This window comes from Canis lupus, chromosome 21 (assembly GCF_011100685.1).
Source record: "Canis lupus familiaris isolate Mischka breed German Shepherd chromosome 21, alternate assembly UU_Cfam_GSD_1.0, whole genome shotgun sequence".
NCBI lineage: Eukaryota > Metazoa > Chordata > Mammalia > Carnivora > Canidae > Canis > Canis lupus.
Window position 1 is genome coordinate 51,663,120 of NC_049242.1, and position 15,883 is coordinate 51,679,002.

Sequence of the window (15,883 nt, forward strand, 5' to 3'; positions counted from 1 at the left end):
TTCTAACCCCCGATCCAAACTGCCTTAGAGAGAGGAAGAAGGAGAAATAGAGAGGAAAGGCGGGAGGCAGGGAGAGACACAGGTGGGGAGGGAGGGACAAAAGGAGGGGAGAGAGATGGAAGGAAGATAGGAATTAACCTCAAACTTGGCAGGAGAGCTGACATATTTCAGCCTTTTAGATTAGGCAAACGACTACCTAATTACAGCCCTGGGTCTCTAATCAAAATAAAGCAATGGACAAGGAAATTAAAAAGCAATGAAAAATCCAACATATGAACATAAAAGCTATATATGGTGGGGACAGGGAAACAGTATCTTTGGGCAAAACTTTCTTTGATTCCTTTCCCAAATGTTACACTCCCCTGGCCACTGGCTTCCTCCATTCCCTCCCTTGATGTAGCCGTAGCACAGCTCCAGGCCAGACTGAAAAGAGAGGGGATACAAGGGAATGAGACAGATGGAAGAAAAAGGTGGGTTGTAGGTAAAAGAGCTACTTCAGTTTGTATCCCAAAACATGAAACTCTTGCCTCAAGCTTCTGGGGATGTATTCTACAGCATCAAAGTTTATGAGTAGGCCATTTCTAGCAAATCCCATACAAGACATACATGGTCCCACTAGAACCCTATATGCAGGTAATTGTGGACAATATATGGAGAAGAATACCTACAACACTCCCCAACGACCGGGCTCAATGATTCCTGAATCTCTCTGCTTGGATGGCTTCTTCCCACATAGTCACTCCTAAAAGTGAAGTAAAAAGGTAAAAGTCCTAACAGCCCATCTTTAGAGAATTTCTAGAGCCCTTCTTGCCCTTGGGGACCCACCATCCACACCTGCTTACAGGGTGGGGGCTGCAAAATCTTCTAATTAAGGTAGCGTAAAGTACGCCAGGCAGTCCCCTGGGGTCTTTTTCAAGAAGTGAAACCTCCTGGTAAGGCTGAAACTTTTTTGTATATCCTTTGGCTCTGGTAAGTGTGCATTAAACCAAAGTGATTGGGGCAAAGGCCAAGGTAGCAGAAGCCACTGATTTCCTGTCACCTGGTATCTATGAGAGGCCCCAGACCTGCCTATGTCACTCACCCCTGTGTTCACTAGCACTGGAAGTGAACTCAGCAGCGAACAACTGAATCAGCCACTCGCCCTAAGGCCACAGACACTCAGGTAAGGAGCCTGTTTGCTTTGTTGAAGGTAGTCAAAGGAAGCGATGGGTAAAGCATTGGATAGTTTTGGAGACTAGAGAGTCTCGACTTTCACTCAAGGGTTTCCGTGGTCAGGTTTGCTGATATTGTCACAATTTGAGGAGGGGTATCAAGGCTTGCTGCCCACCTACTCCCTGAACCACTCCCTCTCTCAAGAGAGGACCTGACCAGTGAACTAGGAGCCATTCTACAAAAGCAGCAGATTGCAGCGCGTAGACAAGAGCATGGTCACCAAGCTGCTGGGCTCAAACCGGAGCTCCACCACCTGCAAGCCTACAGGCAAGTTACCAAACCCCACATCCCTCAGCTTGCTTACTTATAAGATGCAAGCAATGGTATTACCCACTGCTTTGTAGAAGATTTAAGGAGGTGTAATCCTAAAGCTCTTAGAACCACCTGGTTCTAAAGAGGAAAATAAGCAGCCATGGCTATCGTGAAAATATTTCGACTTCCCTTACTTTGAATACTTTTGTCTCCAAAGATATCCTGCTAAATGTGAGTACCCCAAGATGTTGTTAAACATCACAGGCTAACATTTTCTGGAGGGGATTGGTGGGGGGGGGGGCAGCGGGCATGAAACTGAACACAAAACCCTGTCTCAAATCTATCACAGAAGCTTACAATGAGAGTGGGCACTGCAGACGAGGAAGATTTAAGGAAGGGCCGCAAAGATGTGTTTTACCCATGTCATACTTGTTTCCTAAAACCAGTTTATAATGTTTCCCACAAAATGGCTTGATCTCACTGATTATCAAGTGAGATGAAACAATCACCTTTTGGTCCAAAATCCCAAGCATTTATGTGTAAGTGTTCGCTGAGGAAGAAGCTTAGCTTAGCATTTTTTGAGCTCATAATACATGTGAAAAACAGGTTCTGTATGTAAGCCTAGCAGGACATCGCTTAAGAAATGTATAGCTCATTAGAGGGGCTATTACATGAGAAAGAAAATGGTTGGGACAAGGAAAGAACACAGAGAGCTGGGTCCTTTGAGAAGGTCAATGCCAGACAGTCTCAGGTGATATGAGCATCTAATACGGAGTCCGGCCATGAAGGGGGCAGGAGGGGAGCACTTCAATGTGGACAGGGCTCCAAGAAGAACGAAGGAGATGTGTCTAGACCAGTGGCTCTGGCAGGGAGTGGTGGGGTGCAGCCTCAGAAGGGATGTCCAGCTGCACCACTGGGCCAGGAGGCGATGACGGCCCAGATGAAGAGTTCAAGCTCAGGACTTAATCTAGGCCCAATCTAGCGGCCCTGTGGAGGATGAATTAGACAAGAGAAAGACCGAAGGCAGAAGAGTAAGATTTTTTTATGCCTAAATCAAGAGAGGAAACAAGAATCAAACTAATGGGGTGACACTGGGAGTAGAAAATGGTCCACATGCAAGATAAGATCCTTTACAGAGGAAAAGGCGGCATGACTTAGCCCCTGACTGAACCTGGAGGTGGACAGAAACATGGACAGAAGCATGGCTCCCACTTTTTAAGCATGGGTGGCTGGGGAACAGAAACCAAGCAATCTGAGCAGTCATGCCTGAGGACAGACCACACGACGCTGCAGCACAGTCCTTGGGCAGAGGAGCCTCAGCTGAGTGGCTCTGGCAGCAAGTGGCAGCGAAGTGGAGGTGAGTGGGTGGGTGGGAAGAGGAGGAACAGTGGAATGACAGCTTGGAGGGAGGGGAGGTTGGAGTGGCTGCGGGCACTGCTACCCCGAAGGACGGGGCTTTGGGACTGGGGACGCCGCAGCACTGCTACGTCATAAAAAGGCCCAGTAAGAGCAGTTATTCTTTGAGTGTTTAGTACATTGCAAATTGCAAGTCATCTCGAGCGATTTATGTGCTCAGACGGTGCTGTGAATGCGATGACAGAAGTGGCAAGCAGCAGAGCCAGGACTGGCACCTTCTGTGACACGGCACCTCAAACAAACACTGCAGGTACGAGAGCGACTTTCTCTGAAGGACTGACATCCTAGTGGAAGGAGATGGGCTGCGGAGTACAGGCAAGAGGGAAAGGAAGTGAGAACATCCTTCCTCAGAGAGAAGTGCAGGAGGCCAGAAAAGATAAAAATGCAGAACTATTTTGAGTGGCAAAGGAGGAAGTTGAGGTGACAAAAGCTAGGCAGCTTTGAACTTCTCATTAAATGATGTAATTACTGGACCTAAAAGTCATTATTTGAACCAAAAACCATAAAGGCTGTGAAGTTCTCTGTGGTGGATGCACATAGAAGCAGTGTTGCCTTTTGAAAACCAAAAAGGATTTGCAGAAGTCGCTGCAAAAATGGGCAGTGTCTGATCAATCAAGCCCTGATGGTAATATAGTTAGGCGAGAACAGAATCCTACTGTGATCATATTTTGACCAATATGCCCAGTGACCCCTGCTAATGAACTAACTAGGCTTTGAGCATAACTGTGGGGGGGGGGGGGGACTGTTTAAGTCATTGTGAACAATTCAAAACCAATGGTAAGGCAAAGCGACAGGAATCTATGATATCCTTAGGAGTTTGTGGCCTAATTTTACATATTTCCATACAACAAAAATTTCATTACATACTCTACAATGCCCTGGCATAATATATATAAATATATATATGAGAAATTATTTCCACACAAAATGAAGTAGCATACAGAAACGGGTATGTTTATGTTCATAAACGACTATTTTACAGTAATGTGTGTTGAAGGCTTCGTTGAAATAGAGTTGCCAGAGTGAGACACCCATTTTAATAGAAAAATAAAGTATTTCTCCCCAGTGGTCATTACTGCCACTAGCCATTGCAGATGCGGCCCCAGTAGAAGGTGCTTATGTAGGAGGTTTATCTCACCAACAATACAGACATAACCTCAGTTGAAAAATGAGAAATTAAAACAACGCTGGTCCATTCATCTCTTTCTGTCCAAAGAATTGATGACCCTTGCTCTTTAAGTTGTCCTCACTAAAAAGAGCCCTCTGGAGAGCAGTGTGGGGACGTCAGTTCATTCTCTTCCTACTGATGGGAAAAGTCAACCCCTCTGGGCCTGCACTTCCACATCTCCACACAGAATGCCTATTTAGCAAGGTAGGCGCTGGGTGGCTTGGCATTGATGCACAGCATCCCAGGCGTGTAAGGGGTGCTCAGGAAACAAACTACGTGGTCCGGCTGTGAGGCAGGAGAAAAAGCGCCAGCCTCAGAGCCAGCCTCAGAGTCGTGGTGACAGCCCTCTGGTTCGGCTGTCACCAAATGCAAGGTCTGTAATGACCACAGCCCATGCCTGGGCTGCAGCTTCTTCATTTGTGAAATGAACAGAATGGTTTCTGAGGTTCTCTCACCAGCTCCAAAAATTCTTCCTGGTGACAAGAATGTCTGTAAAGTCCTTGATGGGCTATATTAATATATTCATTTTCATCAGTGATCTCTCTGGTTGGTCTGTGGTGCAAAGCACCAAAACCTCTAAGACCACATGACACCTGAAAATTGAGAAGTGGAGCAAAATCAAGTGCAAAGGACCCAGTCAAGGCCTCTTCTCTCCCTTCAGCCCAGGTCCCGAACAACTACTGTGTTTTCAATTGATTTCAAGACATCCAAACAACATCCATCTGAAGAGGGGAGAGGTTCATAAGTGACAGGCGGAACCCCTGTTGTGCACAAGGGCCAAAGCAGCCACAGATACCTCACTGGGTAGGTTCAAGGCCTCACTTTCAATCTCTGGAAGTCATGTAACTGGGATCAAGTGACTTAAGTATTCTGTGCTCCTGTCACCTTTTCTACATAACAGAAGGAGCAATTCATCCCTTGTCCTCTCTGTGAGGCTTCAATGAACCCCAGATGTGAAATCTCTTTGTAACTATAAAGTGAGTGCAAACATGAGGCCTGGACTCCCTAGCACCTGTCCCACAACACACCTGCAGGTGCCCCGTTGGCTGTGACTTCAGTCGGATCAGCAAGCTGGATGGACAATCCTGGTCTCCAAGGTCCCTTCAGTGATTTACAGCTGACCAAGACAAGACCAAAGGTGCATCCCTGAAGAGAGATTTCCAGGGCCCAGAAAAAGCCCAGTACAATTTGTGTAAGCAATGGACATAAACAAATGCCAAAAGGAAGCACAAGATGAAGAAAGTTGAGCAGTCTTAAAACATGAGATCTGGAAAGGGTCTTGGTAATAATCACTGTCTAACTTCAGAAATGAGTAAGTCACGAATTCTAAGAACAGACAGCACTTCCCGTGTACAACGTACTTTCATATGTGAGCTTACTTCTCATAACGTGTCTGTGGCAGGGGTACTGGTCTTATTTTTTCCAACAGGAACAACAGAAACTAATGACCATAAAAGCAATAATACTAAGAACTAGAATAGCAACAAAAACAGGTAAAATTTATTCAGACATGGGTCCCTGGCATACATTTGTTTCCTCAGCAGTATTAAGAAACTACTCAATCCAGGCATAATTTAGATACTGAACAAGAGAGACAAGATCTCTTCTTTGATGGAATTCATATTCTAGTGGGGAGAGACTGCCAATAAACAAGCAAATAATCAAGGTAATTCCCCATAGTGGTAAATGCCATGAAACAAAAAACTGGGGTGCTATGAAAGAGGACCACTGTGGACTGAGGATTTGGGCAAAGCTTTTCTGAGATGCTGACATTTGAGCTACACCTGAATGAAAAGACACAAGTCATGCACAGACCAATCAGCCCATTTAAGCCTTACAAAACCCTATATTTTAAGACAAGAATGATTATTCCCATTTTACTATTGAAAAACTTGAGGCTCACAGAATTTAAAGAACTTGCCTGTAGTTTTGCAACAAATAGAATAATCATGATTTCTGCTCAGGGAGGAGCCTGCTTCTCCCTCTCCCTCTGCTGTTCCCCCTGCTTTTTCTCTCTGGCTGGCTCGCTCTCTCTCTTTCTGTCAAATACATAAAATATTTTTTAAAAAAGAATATTCATCATTTAAACCTAGGCAACCCATTTCAGGAGACCACAGTCTTACATATAACTTTAGCCTCCTTAAAGTGATTTACTTGAGGTTGCAAAGTTGGTGGTTGAGGAAGACTAGAATCAGCTCCTGTTGACTCTAAGGGCAGTCCTCACCGTACTCCTTCACAATGCCTCTGGCCCATCACAATGTACAAAAGCAAATAAGCAAAAGGACTAGGACACATCAATAACAAAATACATTTTCCAATATGAAAGCATAAGAAAAGTATCCAGGAATGAGATACAAACAGGACATGCAGACAGGCGAGCATGGTATTCTCTGCAATGATAAAGTTTGCCCCAAGCATTGTTGTCAAGAATCCTGACAGGGATCCCTGGGCTCAGAGGTCCTTGCCTGAGATGCCCCCTTCAGTTCTTGTCTCGGAACACAGCAGTACGCTTTGCCTCTGACCCAGAAGCACTAGGAAGAGGCCATGTCTACCCTCAATGACATTCATGGAGAGAATATGGAGAAAAGTATTCAGATGCATGAGATAACAGACTGCTGAAAATCCTTCTCTCTCTCTCTCTCTCTCTCTCTCTACGCCCCTAATTTTATTATTTGTTTTATATTTAGGAGTTCAGAGGGTGAGATGACAACACCCAGAAATTCAATGAGTGGAACTCTCCCGGTAGATCCTATGAAAAGCCCTACTGCCATGTATCCTGTTCAAAAAATAATTCCCAAAAGGATGCCTTCAGTGGTGGGCCCTACACAAAACTTCTTCATGAGGGAATCTAAGACACTGGGGGTAAGTCTACTACACTCCATTCTGTATCCTAGAGACTTTCTGGCCTACAGAAGCAGATGCTGTTAACCAGGTACAGAATGCAATTCAACTAGAAGGTATTTGATCCAACCCCAGATCAAGGATGTGCAAAGAAGTGACCACAGTGATCTTCTGTCTCCTTTTAATTTTGTGTTTTCATATTTAGGGGTCTCCCATCCCAGTTTGTTAGCAGCATCCCAGATATATCTGTACTGGAAATGTCCCAGGTGGTGGGGAAAATGGATCTGAACAAGACAAAGGTCTCGTTTGTCACTTCCTTTAGGCATTTTACACAGCCCCAAGTCAAGAGCCAGGGCTTCCATCCTTACCTTTGCTTTCTGGCTTGATGATAACTTCAGTTCATCAGTGCTCCCATTCTCTCTTCAGGCTGTCCAGATTATGAATGGGCTCTTCCACATTGCCCTAGGCAGCCTCCTGATGATTCACACGGATGTCTATGCGCCCATCTGTATAACTATGTGGTACCCTCTCTGGGGAGGCATTATGGTAAGTAAAAGCTAACAACCATTTGACGAGTGATGCAGACAAGAAGATTTCAAAGCTCCTCAGTAATATGCCAGATTATTTCTGTGTTGAGGAAGGCATATACCTGGGAAAAAGGTTACAAATTTAAAGTAATTTAGTGGAAAGAGAGGTTGACTAAATTGAGGATAAATTCCATTGAGAGTCAGTGGTTATGCTTTATGTGAATTTAGAGAGTGATGGCCTCCCTGGGTCTACATAGGGAAGGAAGATTGTTCAAAGCAAGGCCTCTCCAAAGTCAATATGGAGGCACTGAACATTTGGACTATACAGCGTGGTGTTTCAGAAAGCAGGAAGGCACAGGAGCATCCCATTTCCTCCTATAATTCTGCTTAGCTATTGTCACAGGAGGTAAAATCAATCCCATCCCAAATGAATCTCTACCGGCTCATCGGCAGAGCAGCAATCCTCATCGCTGCTCCATGTACATGTTTTCCAAACTTGTAACCTTGTCTGGGTGTGGTATGGGGCAGCCGTGTTTATACAATCATTACACTTCCATAGCTGCTACTACAAAGATGCCTCCAGGATTGAAAATTTCAGAGCAAAAGAAGATGAATTAGAACAAGAGTTTCCTCCATTTTATGGCCTATATAGTAGACAAGGAGGATGAGAAATAATCACTATCACTTCCCATAGCAGGCAACATATTAGTGGAGCTCCAAATAGTTCGTTCCATGTTGATTCATTCTTCACTGGCATCAAAGTCATTTAAATGACTGTGAACTCCAAAGAGAAATTCCACAAATTTAAAAAAGAAAAACTGAAAATAAAAGTTTCAAAATCATAGTTGTTAGTATTCATTGACCTGAAAACATGAATTCTGCCTCTGGTGTTAACTATATTCCTAGTCACAGCTCCCCAGTTAGTTGAATAAAAGGCATAGACTGAATATAGTTGAGCATGAATAAAAGAGAAATATGACTTCTTTAAAAGGAATGGATACTATAAAAATGACTGGACAGTTTAGTGAAAGTGGCTGGAAATGTTGATAGCTTTTTTTACAACCAGTTCTGAATGTTCTGAATGTTAAAAGTGATCTCCCTCTCTGCCTCTTCTCCTATGTCTCCCATGCCTTCTCCACCACTACTTCTCTTTTCACAGTTCATCATTTCTGGATCACTCCTGGCAGCAGCGGACAAAAACCCCAGGAAGAGTTTGGCAAGTAATCATATATCCTTCTTTCCCACACATCAGAGAAATATCTACTTTCTCAATTGAAAACAAACCCTTAAAGACCTTTGAGATCATAGTAGCACTGAGTTATCTCTTAATCCCCAAAAGCAAAAGATTCTCTACAAAGCTGTTGTGATGTTATTCATGATAAACTTAGAAATGAGACCCATCGGAATTATGTCCATGGAAAAAGAATTAAAGGCAGATCCATGAAGAGCAACATGCTTATAGTCTTATGAATGTTAAATGTTGTATGAAACTAATAGGCCTCTTAGAGAGCTTTGTTATTTCTCTTAGACCACCATTTGAGAAAACTCTAACCAATAATGTGATTAACCCAAGCCTTGTTAACTTTGAGCAAGTCAGTTTACCTCTATGTACCTTTATAAAATAATGGCACTATATTGTTGTGATGACGAAATGGGGTAATATACATGAAAGTGCTCCGGAGGCTTTAAGGAGCTTCAGAGGGTCTTATTTGATAATGCCCACAACCCATTTACACCCCAGTCATGAGCTTACCAGCAGGTTCCTCCCCCAAGTTTTTTATACTTACTAATAAGCAATTACTAATTTGTGTCACTTCCAAAGTCAGTGAGGGACTAAGTGGATATAAATGGCTCCTCTCTAGAGGTGGTCTGACAAACTCAGTTCTGGGGAGTAAAAAACAAGTTGTTTTATTCTCCAGATATAGCCAGTCCAACTGAGCTGCCATCTGTAGGTCTTACAGCCAGGGATGAACTATCTATGTCTTAAAATAATCATCAACAATCCTATACCATTAGGTACTTGTCACCTATATTTTTGTTTCGACCTTTTATCATCCCTGCAAGTAGAACACTCACTCTGACATCCTTTACCTATGCTTACAGAGACATCAGTCCTAATGGTATTTTGAAAGATGGTAGACTGAGGCTGATTACAGCCTATGTCAATAGGGAGCAGGTGATGGTGGTCTTGGCACCGTTTCCACTTAATCGTAGACTCAGAAGTTCGATCTCCTCCTTCCTCCCTACGGTCACAGTACCCTCTCACTTCATTGCAATGGAAGAACTTCCTTCCTTGTCTTCCCTCTACCTTTCTCTGCAGACAGATATAATCTGAATACTCTTTATCTTCATTTACTCAACCAATATTCACTGCATGCCTACCAGGGTGGTGGCAGTGGCAGTGAAAGGAAGTTCAAGGGTACAAAACAGAAGAATTTAGGATGACTCTTAGAATTTTCTCTTGATAAACTGTTTGGATGTGATGGGGAAAAGTGAGATGGGGAAGATCGAGGAAGGAATGGGAATTAGAGATAAAGCTTGTCACTTTATAGTAACAAGGACACTAAAACCACTGAGAGAAGTGTGGTTTAGTATGAGATTGGTGCAGTGTCTTTGCAAGTTAGAGCAATGGGATCTGGAATTCTTTCCTAGCTAAATTTCTCCAAATGAAATCAAACCCTGTTAACAAGTCTTTGTCTCCATTTCAGGTCAAAGGAAAAATGATAATGAACTCATTGAGCCTCTTTGCTGCTATTTCTGGAATAATTTTTTTGATCATGGACATATTTAATATTACCATTTCCCATTTTTTTAAAATGGAGAATTTGAATCTTATTAAAGCTCCCATGCCATATGTTGACATACACAACTGTGACCCAGCTAACCCCTCTGAGAAAAACTCTTTATCTATACAATATTGTGGCAGCATACGATCTGTTTTCTTGGTAAGTTTGAAATTAGGTTTCTTCTCAGGGAATAAGTTTGACATTTTTATTATGAGTGTCAACTCTGGGTTAAGATTGTCTACACCTTCTACTTACTGCCTATATGGCTTTGGACAAGAATTTTAACCATATTCTGCCTCAGTTTCTTCAGCTGTAAAACGGGGAAGCTAATAGTCCTTATCTCATAGGGCTGTTTTGAGATAAGTCAATGTATGTAAAACACTTAGAACTGGTACACAGAAAGTGCTATGTGTTTGCTTTTACATTAATTATTATTACTTGTTAATATTTATTAATATGAATATGATGAACATTGAAGAAGCACTTAAGTTATTATGAACATCTTTGGCCTCAGTGAGTTCTTAATATAGAGTCTGAAGGGGAAAAGTATAGACAGGTTTCCTTGGTTGTGATATCAAACCACCACAACTTAATTCGGGATCCAGCGATTAATTTGTCCTATGTAGAATTGATTCTTCAACTAATTACTGCTGCCTTATTTTCTATTAGCAGCATGCATCAGCCATTTGTGGTGTGCCAGTTGTTGTGCTAAGGGTTAGGGTTATAGAGATCCTAGTAGTTCTTACTGTTGGTCATTACTCACCTAAAGAACTTATCTTCTAAATAACTGACCTCTTAATCATTTAATTTTGGCCAAAAATCATTGACTGAGCACCAACCATATTCTTTAAGCCATTTCTACATTTCTGCCCTCACTTTTTCTGTTGTTCTCCAGGGCGTTTTTGCTGTGATGGTGATCTTTACCTTTTTCCAGAAACTTGTGACAGCTGGCATTGTTGAGAATGAATGGAAAAAACTGTGCTCTAAACCTAAATCTGTAAGTAGTAGCCACCCCATCCACTAACCCTCTCTGAGAAATCACGTCAACAAAAAAATCATTTATGGAGAATGTAATCTGATGTAATTTTGAGCCTAGGAGCTTCATAAAAAAATGGTCTTGGCAGATCTCTGGAAAGCAGAAAATGCCAATAATGAGGCAAAATCATCTTGAAATTTAAAATAATTCTAAGGGTTAAACAGAAGATACAGCCTTATACCATGTGCACTTACTAACCTTGAGTTCCACTTCATTCCATGAACCCATCTTGATTTCATGATTCCACACGTAATGTGTAAAAACAGGATGGCTGAAGGTTGATGGCTGATAAAAGCACTAGTTCTTCCATTTCATTTCTCAGTATTCCCTCCCTGTACCCACCTGCAACTTTTCATCAAATCCCACTTCCAAAATAATAGGTTCAGAGAGGCTCCACAATTGGGAGATATGAATATCCCAGTGACAGATCAATTATCAACTGCTTTGAACTAGAGAATGTTAGATTAAAATTTAGAAACATCACAGTTCCATCATTTTTCAAATGAGAAAAACAGGATTAGAGAGAAAACAACCTTCCCAAGGTTATATCCAATAAAGGCAAATCAAAACTAGAATCTAAATTCCTCTATTACTGCAGTGTTCTTTCCCAAATACTGTGTGATCATTCCAGGGAAAGTGACAAATATCTGCTGACCTTGAAGATGAGCTTTGATAAGTGATATGATCCCTTGGGAAACCAATCCTGATATTTGGAGGCATATAGGAAATCACATAAACAGCATAAAAACCAGGAGGTATTTGATAAATATTCATGGAGCTTGTTGACAAATGTGTCGCTAGTAAGGGTCAAGAGACATGTTTAATTTTGTGTTCTAGGATGTAGTTGTTCTGTTAGCTGCTGAAGAAAAAAAAGAACAGCCGATTGAAACAACAGAAGAAATGGTTGAGCTGACTGAAATAGCTTCCCAACCAAAGAAAGAAGAAGACATTGAAATTATTCCAGTCCAAGAAGAAGAAGAGGAACTGGAAATAAACTTTGCAGAACCTCCCCAGGAGCAGGAATCTTCACCAATAGAAAACGACAGCATCCCTTAAGTAACGTTTTTCTTTCTGTTTCCTTTTCTTAGGCGTTAGTGTTCACAGCTTTCAAGAGACATATCCACCCCTGTTTCCTGAGGCCCCCTGCAGGTGGGCCTCCTCCATGTGTCTCTCTGGCCTTTGCATGGAGTGACCACAGCTCGCTTGCGCTAGCTCGCTCTCTTTCTCTCATGCAGAGGATGCAGCCATTGCAGGAGGCTAAGTCGGGCAGCTTATTTACATTACAGCAAGGCAGACTGTAATTTCTCACTAAACTTTTCCCTGGATAAAGCTTCGTAGTAGTGGTCAGAGTGGCAGTTCCGTCTCTACCCCTGGTGAAAAAGATAAATATGGGCTCCAAGCCACCCTGAAACTATCTTTAATTCTTTCCACATCTACATATTTTGTGGAATCTGTTTTGCACACTGTCTCAAGGAAAGTAAATAATAATAATACAAAAATAATAATAATGAGGTACAATAAGGAACTATCCCATCTATCTTTCTATGGGGCTCACATCATGATACATTCTTAGAGCACCCACGCCCCATCAGGGAAGCTCTAAGTGGCCAATACTTAACTCTTTCTTTGTAAAACAGCACAGCTTATAGATGGACATTTCTGTATCTGTCTTAACTTTTCCTAACTCCTGCGCTAGGCTCTTGGTTGCACCGCCTACCTACTTGCAGCCTTTAGGCAAGAGAAGAAAGAATCAGAATTGAGTACCCAAATCTTAAATCATAATCAGCAGTTGTATTTGTAATTTCCATGATCCAGAAAAAAAAATCCATCCACATTTTACAAATGATCCAAAGAGGTTAAGTAACTTGTAAATAAGTAATTTGTCAATGGTCACAGCTAGTAATTTTGAGAGCCTTCTTTCATACCCAGATCTTCTTATTCAAATCTTATAATGTTTGAAATAACCTAATCGCCTGCGTGAACTACTTGAACAAACTCAATAGGTTTTAATAAGCACCTACTCTCTGATCAGCACAAAATAGGTGTTGACAGAGATATAAAAGAATCAGGAATCAAGTTTTATTCCTTGGGGATAAAAAGACTTAGACATTCACAACATTGGGAAAACTACTCACATCATTAACATATACTTAGCTGTTAGATTACGTAATGCAGACACTAGGTGCTATGGACATTCTCAAAAAAAAAAAAAGATCATGCTTGAAAATTAATATAATTAGTTACAAAGCCAAATCTCAGACAATAGCTACCTTACTTCCCAATTCCTGTTCATATTCAGACATACTAGCACCCCACATAGAAAGAATGTTGCTATAATCTATCAATTTCATTTGAGCACTTTCTATATGTTAAGTGCTGCCTGATTCTGGCAGGTATCAAAGTAAATGTACTCCTTGTGATATTTCTACTTTCTTAGGGACCACCAATAAAAGATATTTCCTATGATCAGGAACAAAAAAAGAGATGAGACATTTCTCTACTTTGTAAGTCCTCAAAATTAGCTTTAAATGAATAAAACTATATTTGTGTTCTTGTCCGAAACTGATGATTCCAACACGGTGTTTGCCCAAGCTTCTCTGTTCGTGTGATGTCAGACCAGGAGGGAAGCTCCCATAAACCCAATCTGAGTTTGAACTATATGATGTCAGGACATCAACTACTTATGCCAGTGTATTCTTACACACACAGATTCCCATGGAAAATTTAATAATTGAATAACAAATTTCTCCCATTTGGCACTCCAGAATGTGGCTAAAATATGAGGCAGGCACTCCTACCTTGAACTAGAAGAAAGGAACAAGAGCAGTGGGAGACCTGAAGGGAAAAATTAATGAGAAAACCTTCAAAGAAGACAAAATCTCACTTTTGTCTTATTTTCTCCACTTCTGAAATATATATTTAAGGATCCCTTTCCAAAACCATTGTGTCTTTAAAATTTTTACTTCATATATATTTTTTTATTCAAGTATAAGTAGCATACTGCGTTATGTTAGTTATTTTATTCGTTTTTATGATCTCAATTAGTTTTTACTGACCTCAGGTAACTCCTTATGAGACAGCACTAATGTCTATTGTTAAAGAAGAATGAAAGTCATTGCTATGATCTCTCCCCAACTATCCCTTTGTCAATTTGTTCCTAATAGGGTGACTGACCATCCCAGTCTATCTGGGGTTGAGGGACTTCCTGAGATGCAGAACTTTCACTGCTAAAACCAAAACAGAGGCAAACCAGGATAGCTGATCACCCCAGGTCACAGTAATACATAGTTGTACCGAGTTGCGATCACTACATAATATAATCTGTTCTTATACTTAACATTATAACATAAATATTTTCCCTATGACATATAATTTTCATAAGTTATTTTTTAGTTGCAACTTAGTACTTCATTGAATCAATTAAGGAATAATTCAATATTCCTCTATAATTGGGTACTAACCCCCCCCCTTTTTTTGAATCATTTGGAGCTGCAGAAAACATTATTAAGATACATATCCCCCTTTCTCATTATTCAAAATGTGGCTCTACACTTCAAGCATTGTCAAATTTTGTCAATAAGAAGTAATGACATCAAGCCAGGAGACCAATTTTACACTTTGACAAGAGAATAAATAGTCAAGGATTCAATACATAGAAATGGTAGCTTCAGACTGATTTAGCATGAGTACACTTATAGATTTGATATGTTTTAAATTCTTAGTATAAAACCTAAGACATTGATGGAGAAGGTTGAAACTGGAAATTTTCCTAAGTCTAAAATTCTTTTTTTTTTAAATTTTTATTTATTTAAGTAATCTCTGCATCCATCATGGAACTCAGACTCACAACCCTAAGATCAAGAGTTTAATGCTTTTCTGATCAAGACAACAAAGCTCCCCAAGTCTAGAGTTCTTAAAGGTGTTTCCTTTAATTCAAAACTTGGTTGTGTGTTCTGAGCTAAAGAGGACCAAGTAATATAAAATGAATATGGTAGGATCATATGGTGGCAAAATCAAAGCTAACTTAAGATATCCCTCTGGAGTCATGTTTGCCCTTGACTCACCTCTTCCCTTAATGATTTACTGTAAACAAACAAACAAAATACTCTTACCTAGTATGCATTCTGCTACTAGAGAGAACCAAAATCTTAAAGTAAGACACAAATTAATCATTGGGAAATCATTCATTCATTCATCCAAAAATATCTGTTGATCTTAGCCTACTGGTAAGCAAAAACAAGTAGAGATCTCTTCTCTTAAAGCTTACTATCTTGTTGGAGAGAGAGAGAGAGATGTTAGAAAAATATCCACCGGGCACCTACTGTGGGTAAGGCATATGGTAAAGTACAAAGGGGTCCACCTAAAGATAAGAGAAGTTCTCAGAATGTTAGAGTTGAGTCAGAGGTGATTTAAAAACGTACATATTAAAAGATAAGCAATTCTCAACAAAATTAGTACAGAAGATACATATCTCAATATAATAAAGGCCATATATGACAAACCCACAGCTAAAGTATACTGAACAATAAAAAAATGAATACTTCTCCTGTAGGATCCAAAATAAGAATGCTCAGTCTAACCACTTTTCTTCAAGATGGTATTGGAAGTCCTGGCCACAGAAATTAGGCAAGAAATAAAGGCATCT

At 40.8% G+C, this 15,883-nt stretch overlaps 1 protein-coding gene across 1 annotated transcript; it reads left to right on the forward strand.

The window, feature by feature from the left end:
- Nucleotides 1-1,128: 1,128 nt before the first annotated feature.
- MS4A1 (membrane spanning 4-domains A1) lies at nucleotides 1,129-12,571 on the forward strand. The gene is given in 7 exon segments (NM_001048028.1): nucleotides 1,129-1,162; nucleotides 6,736-6,910; nucleotides 7,316-7,435; nucleotides 8,576-8,632; nucleotides 10,125-10,361; nucleotides 11,098-11,199; nucleotides 12,076-12,571. Coding segments are annotated over 6 exon segments (894 nt in total). The 5' UTR covers nucleotides 1,129-1,162; nucleotides 6,736-6,751; the 3' UTR covers nucleotides 12,295-12,571.
- Nucleotides 12,572-15,883: the final 3,312 nt, after the last annotated feature.